General features: G+C 42.1%; 1 protein-coding gene across 1 annotated transcript in view; it reads left to right on the forward strand.

Moving 5' to 3' along the window:
• LOC148537899 (tyrosine-protein phosphatase non-receptor type 11-like) overlaps window positions 1–16,520 on the forward strand; it is a 134,076-nt gene that overhangs the window by 114,035 nt on the left and 3,521 nt on the right. The window contains exons 4-12 of the mRNA XM_088460135.1: window positions 2,850–3,042; window positions 3,438–3,557; window positions 3,692–3,805; window positions 4,307–4,403; window positions 7,814–7,893; window positions 9,920–10,075; window positions 10,215–10,346; window positions 15,039–15,193; window positions 15,284–15,351. Coding sequence (XP_088316261.1) covers window positions 2,850–3,042; window positions 3,438–3,557; window positions 3,692–3,805; window positions 4,307–4,403; window positions 7,814–7,893; window positions 9,920–10,075; window positions 10,215–10,346; window positions 15,039–15,193; window positions 15,284–15,351 — 1,115 coding nt within the window. The remainder of the gene's footprint in view (window positions 1–2,849; window positions 3,043–3,437; window positions 3,558–3,691; window positions 3,806–4,306; window positions 4,404–7,813; window positions 7,894–9,919; window positions 10,076–10,214; window positions 10,347–15,038; window positions 15,194–15,283; window positions 15,352–16,520) is intronic.

The raw sequence follows: 16,520 nt of genomic DNA on the forward strand, positions 1-16,520 counted from the left end.
CGGCTTTTCAGTCTTCAAACCTGTCTACAGGTGAAGCTTCCCTGGATGTAGTTGGAGCCCTTCTTATCTACGTGGATCATACCAGCTCCATCAGGAAGTCAGATTCGCTCTTTGTGTTTATATGGGTTTCACAAACGAGGCTGGCCAGCAAATAAACAGACTTTGGCTCGCTGCCTGCGTACGACTATTGCTCAAGTCTATATACAGGCTGATCTCCCTGTTCCTAACAAGATGACATCACATTCAACTCGGTCTGTCGGACCGTCGTGGGCGGTTAGACTTGGCCCCTCGGCTGAACAGCTATGCAAGGCAGCCACTTGGTCTACCGTCCATACGTTTATCAAATTCTATGCATTTGATACTTTTGCCTACCAGGATGCTTTCTTTGGGCAGCGGAATCTCCTCTCTGCTCAGGAGCATCCCCACTTTTAAAGGAACTGCTTTAGGACATCCCCAAGGTAGATTCTGTGGACCCTGTAGAAGAAAATCAGAGTTATGGTATAACATAACTTAGATAACTTTTTTTTTTTTTTTGTTCTTCGAGATCCATAGGATCCACAGAGCACCCACCCTGACGACCCTGGCCACAGTTGGGATCTGTTCTTAGCTTTTTTGTATCACTGATTCCCTCTTTGTATCATGGGTATATTGTACTTCCTTCTCCACTTTCCGTCTCTTGCTGTTAGGCTTGTTTACAAACTGAATGCCTGTGGCTGGGGGCGGGGTATATAGGGAGGAGGACCAGTGCATGCTGGGAGTATGTAAGCTGTTTGGTGCAATGGATCTCTCCAACTACATACCCCAAGGTAGATTGTGTGGACCCTATGGACCTTGAAGAAAGTTATCTAAGGTATGTTATGCCATAACTCTGATTTTTAGCTGACATATAGTAGAATATCCGTTTGAAAATGACTATATGTCTGGTTATGTCAGTCTTGTAATTTAGGAGTCTTTTTTTTTTTTTTTTTTTTTTTTTTTAAGATTTGCTTAAGATACCAAAATCTGGGTACACCATTACCTGACCCAGCGGCTGATGGGCAATGCTGCAGTCCGACCGGCCAATTTGGTAAGCTATAAACACTTACCAATCAGCCGCTCGATATGTCTGGCTAGACAGCACTAATGTGCGTGCATCTAAATTTGCCCAGCAGCAGTTCCTGCAGCCAGTGTACGGGAGGTTCGCGGATCACCCATACACACAGGCAGATGTACCGATATATAATATATATATCGATATCTGCCAGATATATCTGCATCGACCTGATATGTCTGTGAATGAAGTTGTTCACATGCATATCATCTGTACACACCCGCAGATGCACTTTGCTATATGTCGTTCATCGGCTGTACGAACAACCTGTTGAATAGTGTCTGCTCAACATAACTTTGTAAGCCAGCGATGGGCAACATGTGGACCTCGACCCTTCTCTTGTTGCCTCTAGCTCCTTCCTGCTGACTTAGTTTTCATAATTATCCTTACATTGAAGTATTCTCTTTAAGGAAAACAGCAGACAATTAGAAAGGGATGTTGTGGAAACTGTTATTTGAAACGGAGAAATGTATGTTGCATTCAATGCGTCTTCCATGTCAACTGCAAGCTTATGTGACCAGATAATTATAAACCATGGATTCATAAAACCCATTTCCTGCAGTGAAGTTGCTGGTAGGACAGTAGAGAAAGATGCATGAGCTGAGATATTAGACGACATTTCTCATCGTCATGGTAGCATCCTGCATCATAATAAGGAGACCATTTTTTTTAATGGGAGTTGACTTTGTTCCAAGCGATGTGGCATTGGCACTCCTGTAATGGCGGCACATTGCGACTGCAATATCGCCCATTATTGCCTCTCCCACCCGGAGGGGTGCACAAGGAAATGGGTGAATTTGCTCTGCAGTGATTGTGGGCGATGTGCACAGCTGCACTACACGCGTAATCTGAATCAGCCAGTAAGAGGGACAAATCCTCACTGCTTGGGTGAGCACAGCAGAAAAGATGGGCGATAGACAGCTCCTCTCCCAGTGTATTGTTTCACATTCTTCCTTTGACTTCCATTTTTAAATGTCTTTTTTGCTGTGGATAAAAAGTCTATTTAATCCATATTTTCTATATATTTAACATTATTTGCAGCATGTATATTTTCTTGTACTTGGGAGTTGATCATAACTGGCGAAACCCCATTTATCCTCTCTGGTTAATAGAAATACTGCTGGCTAATCCTAGGAAATAATGCTTGGCTGCTCTGGGCAGCATGGATTAGAGAGTATGCCGGTGAATGTCTAGCAATGCGATTAGCCGGGCACACATTCTTCACTTAGACTTGTGTGATTGTGTTCAACAATGAGACTAAACTACTTGGGTTTAAGTCATTACATAGGTTTTGGAAACCTCAGGGAATACTGTATAAACAGCCTTTATAGATTTTGTGGTTTGCAGCAAGGCACTGCATTTAATTAATTTGAACCACATTACTTAATGGAGTAGAAAGGTTACTCTAACATCATCTTAACCAATGTATGTAGGTGTGAAAGCATATATGTTTGTTGAAAGTAGCAAATGTGCCTCGCCATTAATAACTGTGAGGCTGTTATTTATGTATGTTTATATTTGTAATTCTAATAATGGATTGCTAGCATTGTGCTTGAACTTGATGTTCATATAAAGCTGCACAGATCATAATTGCTCATTATAAACCTTTGAACACCGAGAGACTGGATGAAACCCTGGCTTCAGATCCTTTTTCTCTGCGGCCAGTTGACAGGCAGTTTGTGCTATTGATTAGATAACTAAGGAAAAAATAGAACGTAGAAACCGAACTTTGAAGAATAATTAAAAACTTCCTGTTTAGATGGTATCATGGGCATCTGTCTGGACGCGAAGCAGAGAAGCTGCTTTTGGAAAAGGGAAAACCTGGAAGTTTTCTGGTGCGGGAAAGCCAAAGCAAGCCGGGGGACTTTGTGTTGTCCGTTTTAACAAGTGAGGAGAAGCTGGAGAATGGAGAGCGTAAATCTCGCGTCACTCATGTGATGATCCGGTTCCAGGTAACAATCGGGAGGTCCCATAGATGCAATGACCATACATGGTCTTATACCTTTTTTAGGCTGATAAAAGGACCTGATAATTTACCAGGTCAACCTAGGTCCTTTTCTGTGTGAAAGGGTCAACCCAGATCGAAATTCCGGAGACTTCGACCCTGGTCGCGGCCAGGGTCGAAGTTCTGGGAACTGCAACCCTGTTTGACCTTTTCACACAGAAGAAGGACCCTGGTTGCCCTGGCAAATTATGAGGTCCAATTGTTGACCCAGTAATTTAATTTGCTGTCTGACATGGAGTACTGGCCTGGGACCAAGAACCGACCCATGCTCTAAAAGCTGGATCGAAGCGCCGGCTTCTGTGTGAAAGTGGTATTATTGATTCTGCTTGTTCCTAATTTCAGCCAGATGGTAAATACGATGTTGGTGGAGGTGAGCGATTTGATACACTGACAGACCTGCTGGAGCACTACAAGAAGAATCCAATGGTAGAGAAGTCGGGAGCCGTGGTGCATCTTAAACAGGTAATGAAGACCTAATCACCTCATGCAATAGCGCTAAAGATATACAGCTGTTTCAGTCTAACATATTTGGTTGGTAGCTCCTTGAAAATCAGCCTTTTAAAATCCTTCTAAACTCTCCCATTTTGGTTTTTCAGCCATTCAATGCAACACGGATCAACGCAGCCAACATTGAAACTCGAGTACGAGAACTTAACAAAATGGCTGACAACACAGAGAAGGCCAAGCAGGGTTTCTGGGAAGAGTTTGAGGTAAGTCTTGTGTGATGATGAGCTTAAAATTTATGTTAAATAGTTTGGGGTTATGTAATTGAAAGTTTCGGCCTTAGTTCTGGCTTTATTAGGCTTGGCTGGACAAATGTGTGTGTATACAAGAAGATTTTCTGTCTTCCTCTCTCGATGCAACAGTCCTCCGCTATGGCTTGAAATGACTAATTTGATAGAAAGATTCTGGTAATGAAATGTCACCGCACTATGAATAAACTGTGAAAAGTACCTGGCACGCGTGAGAGAAAATGCCTGGAACACGCTAAACAGTGTGAAATTGAAGGTGCTATATATGTTATATGTGTCGGACAGATCACAAGTGGCTATGAGAGAATTCTTTGCTGATGGGGCTTAGAATTCACGTGGCCCAGGGTGACCGATTTTTATACTTTCACATGTGTTCTCTTTCTGTGCATTTTTGGGTTTTCTTCTGATTTACGTAAATGTTTATAGCATAAAATATATCATTTTGTTCTCCTTGTGCAGATGCTCCAGCAGCAGGAATGTAAACTGCTCTATCCCAGAAAGGAAGGACAGAGACCAGAGAACAAAAGCAAGAACAGATACAAGAACATTCTACCTTGTAAGTGCGGTGGACATCTTTCCCCTGGGGACAGCAGTGCACAATGGAGAACAAAGCTATCTCCTTATGTCTTCATTCAGAGTTCTTTGTGCTGCCTGGGCTGTGTAGGTTTAATACAAGGAATAAATCTGTGCAAATTGATATCTCAAGCAGCCGCATGTGCCCGCCAACTACCTCATTCTACCTCGTCTGAGGCCAAATCCTTCTGCTGCTTTTAAATCCATTTGAAAAGTGAAAAAAAACAATAGAAATCTATATCTGTGGGTATTTTGCTGACCGTTTTGCGGTATGAAAGAAGCATACCTATTACAAGCTTATACACGTGTGATGTATACGAATAACACTTTGGCATTGGGTGACAGCCTTCAGTGCTCTGGGAAATATCTGACCGGTCATGCACATGAGGCATTTCATGGACCGTTGCAGTGGAAGCAGCCATTCTATGGTGTCAGCCTATACTGGTGAGAAATGAAGCCCATGGGCATCAGAGAATTAACCGGCTAATAAATGGCACAGAGACCACTCAAACAGCCCCAGTGGTTCTACCTGGTTGGGAGGTTGTGTTGGTATTCATGAAGCATCAGTAAGCTGTGCATCTTGGTACACCAAATGTGATTGGTCTGCAGTTTTGTGCACTGCAAGGACATTTAAGTAAAAGGTTGAGCATCTGTAAGGACTCCTTACAGTCCGAATTTGATTGCCTAATAAAATGAAAGTGAAGCAACTTTAAAAGGATTTTTAACTGCTCACTTCAATAAAGTCCCACCAGCACACACAGCAGTATTTGAATCTGTTTCTCACAGCAAAAAACTGGTTTCCCACTTCTAAACAAGACCCAATGCGAGTGGTGAAGTTGTGTCAATGTACAGGCTTTCAGTGCAAAACCAGCACAGCTGTTCCCCTAGTGGTCAATTCAATTAGGAGCGAGTTGGGTTCTAAAGGTGCGTATCCACTTAGCGATTAAACAGGCCGATTGAACGATAACGACGTCGTTATCGTTCAATTGCTTGTTAATCGTTCGCAAATCGGCCATGTAAATGTCGAAAACGACCAGTGATGCGCGCGCCCGCTGGTCGATTTTGACATCTATCATCGGCCTTAAGGGGTCTATTTACTGCACTGTGTTGGGAAATAAAGTGAACAGTGATAAGATACCAGCCAATCGGCTCCTAACTGCCATTTTCAAACACAGCCTGTGACATGACAGTTAAAAGCTGATTGGCTTGCACCTTATTGTTCACTTTATCTCCTAACACAGCGTAGTAAATAGACCACTAAGAGTTTAACAGCAAATTCGCACTGCGATTTGTATTTGTAATTCAATTCCACATTGCATTTTTCCAGCAAATTTGTTTTTTTTGTAGGTAATGAAAATGCTTATTTTAGGGTAATAAAGTCGAAACACAGTGCAGCATCTTTGCAAACTCCCCTCCCAATAAATAATCTATATTTACAGTTTTTTTAAAATAGGAAACTGGCCAAAAGAGACAAGCCCGTTTTTAGAATAATTACTCTAAGTCCAATAATTGGTTAAATTATACGGGACAGGTACGTGGAGGTGTGAATTATATGGAACAGGTGTGTGGAGGTGTAAATTATGTGGCACAGATGTGTGGAGGTGTAGTTGATGTGGCACAGGTGTGTGGAGGTGTAGTTGATGTGGCACAGGTGTGTGGAGGTGTAGTTGATGTGGCACAGGTGTGTGAAGGTGTAATTTGATGTACTGCAAACAAAGTATGGTGGTCGTTCACATCAACTTAATGACATTGCACAGGTGCTTGTAAAGGGTGGGGTTTACACTGAGCTACAGAAAAAAAGGGATTTTCCCTCCAGCACACTGCAGCAAAATCAACAAAAATACTTGAATCCTACATGATAATAGAAATTCAGAGGTATTGGTTTACATACATTTGCAAATATATGAATAAGTGCTGGGCCAACGTCAAGGCTCCTCTATACCAGCGTCCCTAAGATTATGGGGTTCACGTCTGAGACGCAGGGAACCCCAAAAGAATCCAGCCAAGGACTATCCCCAGGGCATCACACCAAAAAGGGAAATAAAGGTGAAAGTAAAGTATAGTAATGTAAAGATAAATCAATAAGTGTTAATGGTAAGGGGTTAAAAATGCATAAATAATAGACAAACAAATAGAAAGGTGATAAAAAATATCTATGTGAATTAAGTGGTGATGCCCTGAAAAAAGGCCCAGCCAGAACAACCTCGAGGGCCCCACGCCCAAACGCTCACCCCAAAATAATTGTTGCTACCTAATAGTAGCACCCACTCTGGGTCATATAATTACAAATTAATGTACTGCATAATAACAGTACATGTATAAGCTGAGAGCAGACTCACCTAGAAGGTACCCCAGAAACCTCCTAATGGCACTATTCAGACCAACACATCCTCCCAATGCTGGCTCTTTTCATGCCTCACAAAACTGCAAACAAAAAGTATGGTAGTCGCTCACATCAACTTAATGACATTGCACAGGTGCTTGTAAAGGGTGGGGTTTACACTGAGCTACAGAAAAAAAGGGATTTTCCCTCCAGCACACTGCAGCAAAATCAACAAAAATACTTGAATCCTACATGATAATAGAAATTCAGAGGTATTGGTTTACATACATTTGCAAATATATGAATAAGCGCTGGGCCAACGTCAAGGCTCCTCTATACCAGCGTCCCTAACATTATGGGGTTCACGTCTGAGACGCAGGGAACCCCAAAAGAATCCAGCCAAGGACTATCCCCAGGGCATCACACAAAAAAGGTGAAAGTGAAGTGTAAAGTATAGTATCTGTAATTGATGTACTGTAGCGCAGGTGTGTGGAGGTTATTCACGGGAGAGGGGTTTTTGAACTTGCAGATAAGGTAAAAGAGTTTATTCCAACTTTTTACAAACTTTTATAAAAACAGACAAATTACTATACAAGCATGTTCCTGTACCCAAAAATGCTGGAAATACTTTATTATGCTGAAAAACACTTGCTTGCTATAATTTTATAACCATTAATAAAAGTGCAAAATCAATTTAACACCTTTTAAGAACCTCCAGTACTATCCTTATGACTTCTATATGGTCCTGCTATCTCACTTGCCACATTTTGGGGGTCCAGGATGATTTCCCCACTCTTTCATGAACTTTTCCCAGATCTTTTTTTGTAGAAATGTTGTGCAACCTCACCGCAAGTCCAGCGAATCGCTATTTGTTATTGAATCACGCATTTAGTGGGTGCGCGGACTGCGGCAATGTATTTGTATGATGCAAGTTCACTTTCTCAAACTCCTCTTATTGAATTGACCACCTAATGTCATTGTTTATTAATCGTCATCCCTTTGAGAAAAAAAATGCCGAATTATAAAAGAGTAATAAAAAACTAAACCTGATCTCCTCCTGTTTTGTGCAGTTGACACCACAAGGGTGGCTCTGAGGGATACGGATGAGAGCGTTCCCGGGTCAGATTACATCAATGCTAATTACATCAAGGTAACCGTGTAAGACATTGTTGGGCGCTATCCATGACTTTGATGTGCAGAGGGGAGGGGGAGAAGATGTTGGAGACTGAGTAGACTGACAAAAAGCTGGGACTGGGAGGGCCCCAGGAGGGGGGAGAATGCATGGTAAATGTAAAGCACCCAGGATACACTTCCAAGTAATTTTTTGTATTCCCTGTTGAGCAATATTATAACAAATTGATGTCCTATCCGTGGGGCTTGTTTAGTAAGAGCATTTGGGCAGATAGATGGACATTTAGGTCCAGAAAATGCACAATAGTGTATGTTATTGGTAAACATAGTGGCATGGCCGCTTTAGGTGATATTTTGTTTGCAGTTGGTTTTGTTTTTGTGCTATTTATAGGAATGATAGCTACGTCCCCCTGTACCGCCAAGAGAAAAGACCTCCTGTATTTTATTTGACTGTAGACTTAAGGCACCAGGAATGCTTAGTGCTTATAGAACCAGTGTGATGTGAACCAGAGTGCTTGCAGAGCATTTATAAAACTATGGGGTCTATGTACTAAGGGGAGAATAGGGGTAAAAATGCTAAAGGCAGAGAAAATCCCTGTACATAGCGCTTCTCAGTATGTACTAAAGAGATTTTCTCTGCCTGTAGCCTGCCAGCACTAAGTGCAGGCTACAATATCACACTGGACCTGGGGCACTTAGCACTGCCATAGACACCTATGGTAGCGCTAAGTGTCCCAGGTATTACTAAGGGGAGAGAGCACTTGCCGTCTGCTGACTTCTCCAGCCCTGATACCGCCTCCTGTAGCTGCCGGTATCTGCTTCTCCTCACTGGAGAAGCAGGACTACAGCTGTGTCAGGTTGGCTGTTTTTATATAAAGTTTGTTGAAAAAAAAAAAAAAGTCGCTGCTGCCGGATGGAGCCTGGAGATGGTGAGTAACACACAGGGCTGTAGGGGAAGGGAGTGTCAGCTGTTACCTCCGAGGGGGTGACTTATCGTTCATCCTCCCCGGCTGGTCTATTTTTCAGTAAGTGCTGCGTTAGCCAGCTCCTGCTTCACAGCGGTAGCAGGCGAAGCAGGAGTGTCATTAACGCAATGTCTTAGTAAATAGACCCCTCAATGGGGTAGATGTATGACAGCGGCACTTAACGCTATAACGCTTCCCGCTTCGTCTCTTTACCGAGGCGAAGCAGGAAGCACTACCGATGAGATGTAAGAACATCTCATCGGCCGGAGAGGGGGAGCATTAACTCCCCCTATGGCGCTACCCGCTAGAGACCACAGCGCATCAGCCTAGTGCTGATACGCTGTATCTCTGTCCCGGCCGGCTCCACTGAGCATGCGCGGAATCTCACAAGTATCGCGAGATCCCCGCATGCAGCCTGGAGCCGGCAGCAGGGACAGCGCTGTCCCTGCTGTGGAGATAGGGCAGCGCCAGGCTGTAGCTGTCAATAACAGCAGCTACAGCCGGCCGAACGGTCAGGTGATCTGACCGTTCGTACATGGCCCAGGCTATCAGCGCTGCTATCTTGTAGATATCAGCGCCAATAATGACAGAGGCGCATAGCACCCCTGTCATCTACCTCCCAGACCCCCGATCATACATCGGGGAGAAGCGGTATCAGCGCACATAGCGTGCGCTTGTACCGCTTCTAGGCTTCATACATCTCCCCCAATAAAGGATAGCACTCCACAAAGGTATGACAAGGCAGCTGTATGCTGTGGCAATCCCTTACAGCAGCGTTTTTCAACCACTGTACCGTGGCACACTAGTGTACAGCGAGTGGATGTCAAGTGTGAGGCGGTCAGCTCAGCACACTTGTATTGTAGTGTGTTCTATTCCAGAGGAGGCCAGTGTAGTGAGTTTTATTCCTGTGGAGGCTAATGAGTGTGTATTTTTTTATGTGGGAGCCAATGGGTTTGTTTTTTCATTGGTTACGCATGCCGCATCGCCGAATAGCGTGTCTTGGCAATTTTAAAATCTTGTGTAGTGTACATTGAGTTGTAAATCACTGCCTTACAATATGTGTGTTGGGTTTACCCACAGAGTACTCTGGATGACTCCCGTGGTACCCAGCCCTGTAAAATGTATATAGCCACTCAGGGATGCCTGCAGAACACGGTGTGTGACTTCTGGTCTATGGTGTATCAGGAGAATACTCACGTTATTGTCATGACTACAAAAGAGATGGAGCGGTCAAGGGTAAGCTGATACTTGTCGGTGCTTTATTGTACCTAAAAAATATATTTTAAACTAGTTTTGTTTGTGCAGAGTACTAATATATACACTGTAAATTGAATAGACGGTCAGAAAACAATCACGTTTGTCTCCGACATTTTAGAAAAAATGTTTTCGCTATTGGCCAGATGAGAACTGTACCAAGGACTATGGCTGCATCCGGGTGCTGAGTCTGGCGGTGCATGAAGAAAAGGACTATATTCTGCGGGAGTTACAGATGTCACACCTAGAAAGGGTAGGAGTATAAATAATATTCCTACTTAACCATTTTCTGCTGCCGCCTTCTCCTTTGTGCAAATATTTGCTTAAATGTAAAAAAAAAAAAAAAAAATTTTGGTAACTTGAGATCTTTTTTTTTATTATTTTTATAGTTATTTGGTAAAACATACTGTCTGTAGCCATTACTCAGCATCTGCTGTTCCTCTTGATTCTCCTCATAGCGGTGCTAGAGAAATCATGGTTCTGGTACGGCGCTCAATTTTGCTGCCAAAACTTTGGTTGGAATGCCTAAAGCATTCTGAGCTGTTCACTAGATTCCAAAATGACTGTGACCTGATTAAAATGCATTACATCAGAGGTTCCCAAACGCGCCAACAGTTTAGGTTTTAGAGATATCCATGGTTGAGCTCAGGTGGTTAAATCAAATTGGCTGAGGTACTAATTAAGTCACCTGTGGTCAAGCATGGATATCCTTAAAATCTAGACTGTTGCGGTGCCTTGAGGGCCGAGTTTAGGAACCTCTGCATTAAATCCTGCTTGGGTACCTTTTTTAACGTGAATTTTTGTCACGCAAAGGTTTGCTCCTTTTTGAATATCAGGTAACTGGATGGGGTAGTGGGTAATACTGACCCATGCAGGGATTGGACATGGTCATTGTTAGATTTGAACACACAGAAATCCTTTAATTAGTTTCTGACCTTACCTAAAGAATCTCCCTGGGTTTCTGTGCTTGCAGTGATCTGACCTGTACAATCTTAGATAGAAATACAGCGATAGAACATTATTTTAGTATACTCTAATCTCCTTTTTAAATGCTCTATTCTCGGCAACGAGGAAGAGGATTCCTTTGGAATTATTATCTTGCAAGAGCGAGCACATTTTTCTTTGATATTGCAATTATAAACGTTGCCTGGGCAAATGTAATGTTTGGCTGGAAGAAGCAGCATTTGACATATATTTTAATTATATTTTTTAAGTTGAGGAGCATTTAAGTAATGTACTGCTTCAGTAGGGATTCAGAGGATCAGTCTTCCTTCTGTAGAATGACAGCTGCTGCTGATCATATAACCACCCTTTATGGAGATGCCAGTAGCTCTGCCATAGTCTCTGACCTCCTCACTGGTCAGGGCAGCAGGCGAGTGTGTGTCTCCAAATCCCAGCTCTGTTAGAGTATTTCTCCTGTAGCTCTGGAATAGGAGCAACACCTGCACGCTGCCCCGACCCTAATGCGGATGGGGTTGTCATTGGCAACAGCTACCATGCTACAGAAGAGAGGTCATCCTAATCTCTGAGGTGAAAGGTGGGTGGAGGGGAGGAGTAGGTGCCAATGTAAACCTTAATAATAAGTACAATTATAAGAAACCTACATATATGTATCGGCTTTCTGGTTTGATATTCTAGTTATTGGGTGGGGTGACTTTTATTTTTTGGTTTGTTTTTTAGTTATATTTTTTTCTCAATAAAAATGTTTGTTCTGTAGAATAAGTGAGTGCTAGTTGCAGTTTGTACTTCTAGTGGACTCCTAAAATGTCCACTAGAACTATAATTTACAGTAGGGATACATTATCCCATTATATAGTAGACAAAATAGACTTGGTCAATAGAATGTACACAATACTCGGAGATGCATGTACACTAAACAGGTCAGGAAATGTGCAGAGAATGCTTATACATCAAACGGAATGGACGCTGTGTACAGCAGGTGTAAATATATGCTAACGATCACTGTACACTATAACAGTATATGTGATGTGTGGGTAATAATCTGTATCATACTGTGCAGTAAACACAACAGGCAGAGGATGACACTGCTTAGCCTGCAGGAAACACGCACATACAGACATGAAAGTCAGGCGCCACACGCTCGGAATTGAATTTCCTATTTGCGCAAATTGTTTTGCATTTTCAAGAAATATTTTCAGATAATGACTGGATTTACAGTCAGTGCTGTGACACTTGTGTCAGCTTCCGCTGCTTATTTTCTGTCATGGAAAATGGCAGCTCCTCTGTAGCACTGCTCACCCGTGTGTAATTGGATAATAACCCATTCTTGTCCGATTCTCATCTATGTAAGAGCTGTCGAGCAGATCAGGGGGTTTGGAACCTGCTGCCGATATCCCATCTCAGAGACGTTTCTGTAATTACCAGTGCCGAGGAATAGAGCGCTTTAGGATGGGGAGTACCCTGTATTTTATCATTTTATATTAACCATTTTGTCTCCTTCAAGTCCTACTGTTCAGTATTTGAAGTAGGAAAAACTGCGCCGGAAGAGCACTGTATTCGGCTTATTCTCTTGTTGATTGCGGATGCCGTCCTATTCCTGAGATAATCTGATATCTGGTGTTTACAATAGCTTCCTGTGGGGATCATGACCGTGTCTGAACACTCCCCTCTGTAATGGAATAAGCCATATAAAGTCCATGAAATTATGAGAATTTATAAGGCATGTCAGTAGTTTCCATTTTAAAGCAAGCTGCACTAGCTTTAGCAAAGGAGCGGTCATCTATACCTTATTATTTTTATTATTCTTACTGTCCTCTTATTTATAAGGTGCCGCAAGGGTACATAGCGCTGAGCATAGTGGGGAAAATACAGAAAAATAACATATTACATGGGAGAGCAAACAGGACAGATATAGACATATGTAAAACAAAGTAGGATGGTTTTTCTGTCGCAAAATGACCCAGAGGACAATAAATAAATATAGTTGGTACTGTACAGAGCTATATATTTCTCCCCCTTCCAATAATCATTTGGGGATATCCCCGTCAAGATTAGTGAATCTGGCTCTTACAGGGAGGGTGGGGACGGGGAATAGTGGAGTTACACCTCTGTTATAGGTGGAAATCACTTTAGGAAATACTTAGGATATAAAAATCATTTCTGGACCTCATCCCATATGGCTCACAGATGCGTTAGGGAAAATTATATAGTGAACTAAAAATATAGGACACTGTATAATTACTCAACTGGTATCGGTGAGCTTAAAGTTTGTGATAGAAAATGTCCGCTTCACTGCTTGGCTCAATATTTGCTTAATAGTAAAATATGGTTGTACACAGTTAGAAATCTTAAAAAGCCAAAAACATATGGGTAAAAGCTTATATAAGCTATATGGCAATTTAAAAAAGAAAAGTCAGTAGAAGAAACTGGTCTCCCCACGTCAACTGATTATCGTCTACGCGTTTCACAGAACTACATCTGCTTCCTCAGGCAATTAAAGGTGGAGCGATCATTTCTCAGCTGTATAGGAATTGTTTTCTTATTTGCAAATTGATGTATCACTACAACAAGATAATTGACATGTTTTGGAAACATCACTGTTCAACATGCATATGTTCAACAGTATTTCTAATAGGTAAATGAGCAATTCAGTTAATAATAATATGAGGTAACATTTAACAAAGAAAATATATTTTGTACATAGGAAGTTACCGTGATCTGCTAAATAAATAATTGTGGCATTTTCGGGAGCAGATCAGTGCTGCCAAACAGTAGCATGATGTAATTCTGTATTTGCAATATGGCAAATCCGACATATATTGTATATCAAGTAGCATGCAAAATGCAGAAAGACTGAATTGACAAGTGGATAGTCGCTTGTGCCACTGCAGATTCAGACTTCTTCATTTGAAAAGAGAGCCAACAACCAATCTGGTATTAGTAAATTATGAGATACAAATATTAAATGCCACAATTAGGAGAAGAGGTAGTAGGCTTAGGCGGAGGGCACGTTTGTAGTCTGAGAATCTGGGAGAGTGTCTTGTAGAGTTTGAAAGGGCATTCCAGAGGGTATGGGGAGCATGTGAGAAGTCCCGGAGCCAGGCTTATGAGGAAAGGTGGCAGTCTAGAGCGTGGTGTGTGCTGTATGGAGTGTGTGTGGAAATAAGACTGATGATGTAGTGAGGAGAAAAGTGGTTGCGTGCTTTGTAGATGAGTAATGCTGGGTATATACTTGTCGATGTATATTGACCGTTCAATTGAACGCCCGATATATCGTGTGTGCGCTGGCCAGTGTGTACAGACGATATGTCGGTGAACCACGTCCACAGACATATGGCGTTGGCTGTGCAGTGCAGATGCTGTATATTGGTGCATTGTGCTGTGTGCATGGGAGGTCAGCTGACCGCCCATACACTTGCTGCAGAGGCCGCTGGTGACGGACAGCTGAATGCCCACCCAGATGTGACGTCAGTCACGACACATTGGGCCTATGATTGAGAAGTGTGTACTGCGGATCCAGCTTAAGAGGAGTTTGCATGCGATTCTGTGAGACCATACCATGGCATCAATGTGGTGTGTACCAGTTTTAAATTATTATTATTTTTTTTTTTTTATTAAAGCAACGTGAGTCACAATAAAATACAAAAGAAAAATATCTTTTCCATTAGGACTCAATACATGTAAGTCAAACAAAAGATGGATGAGACACTTATACAATTATAGCTATAACAACAAATTGTCAGTTGCTATCTACAATCACATGGTATAAGAAAAGAGGTGTTCCTATACAGTATATACCTACATATACATATACATATGCACAAGTATATCCCAGGAAGTTAACAGTTTTAAATTATTTAAAATAGTAATAGTGTAAGAAGTGGTTAAGCAGTTCACATGGCTATAATCACCATCTTACATATAATATCGATTCAGTTGTAGTCCTGGCATAACTTACTAACTAACACAATTGTTACTCTTTTAGGAAGAGCCCTCAAGATGCATATGGCATTACCAATACCTGAGCTGGCCAGACCATGGTGTCCCGAATGAGCCAGGGGGTGTACTAAGCTTCCTGGAAGAAATTAATACAGCGCAGAGAAGTACTCCACAGTCCGGACCTATTATTGTGCACTGCAGGTATGACATCATCCGGGAGCCAGAAGACAGTACTTCCTGTCATGTGACATGCCTGATACAACCACATTGCCGTATTCTGTTCTCTTTCAGTGCTGGCATTGGACGTACCGGTACAATCATAGTGATAGACATTTTGGTGGATATTCTTAACAGACCAGGTAACCCACCACTTTTCTTCCTGATCACAATTGGTCTGGTTGTCTTATAATATAGTTTTTGTTTATTATTCTTGCAATCCTAGGGCCTGATTCGGAGTTGAAGATAGAGTAAACCTGGGCATACACTATACAATTTTCTGTCAGATATCTGTCCAATCTGGCTGGTTGGAATGAAAACCTGGTAATTTATGGGAGCAAATGACAATCGCCCATTTGCTCACAAACACTGGAAAATAGCCAAAAATGGTTAAAACACACAAATGTAACAAATTTGTACAATTTTTTTTGTCTTTTTTTCAGTGTTTAAAACTAGGGATGTGCAGGCTCGGATAGGTTCGAATTTGCATGCCGAGTTCGGATTTTTCCCTCCAAAAATCGGGTCAGAAAGAGGCAACACATCATCTTTCATGGGCAAACATCATCTTCCATAAACTTTTCTCCAGGAATAATGATGTTTGTCCATGAAAGATGACGTTTTGCCTCTTTCTGAGACCCGATTTTTGGAGGGAAAAATCCGAATTCGGCATTCAAACTCGAACCTATCCGAGCCTGCACATCCCTATTTAAAACCATATGATCGACTGTCATTTGCTCCCATACATTACCAAGTTTTCATTTCAACCAGCCAGATTGGACAGATATCTGACAGATGATTGTATAGTGGATGCCCAGCTTCAGATAGAGCAAGTAACTGCACCTTGGTAAAACCATGCTGTACTGCAGTTGGGGCAGATGTAATATGTGCAGAGAGGTGTAGATTTGGGAGAGTTGCAGTGTAAATATAAAGCTGTCCAGCATTTGTAGGCTACATGCAAAAGCAGCCAGTATTTACCCCATAATTAAAAAAATATATATGTATTTGCCCCCCTTGCATTGCGACATGGTTTGTCCAGGTACACAGTTACTTGCTCTATCTTACTCTATTCCCACGTCTGAATCAGGCCCCTAGACCTGTGTCTTGCCTCACCTCTGGTAACCACCTCTCATTCCCGCCTGCAAGACCCACTTCTGAGATTCCCTGCCAGGCCCGATCAGACTATCCTGCAGCCTTCAAATATTTTAAACGCTCTCTAAAAATCCATCTATGTTTTAGAGCTAAACCTGCTTTTACCTATACTACCCACTCTAATACACCCTCACAACTGTCAGAATCTTCACGCGTTTAAGAC

This window comes from Taudactylus pleione, unplaced genomic scaffold (genome assembly GCF_031769625.1).
Source record: "Taudactylus pleione unplaced genomic scaffold, aTauple2 ptg000042l, whole genome shotgun sequence".
Classification (NCBI taxonomy): domain Eukaryota; kingdom Metazoa; phylum Chordata; class Amphibia; order Anura; family Myobatrachidae; genus Taudactylus; species Taudactylus pleione.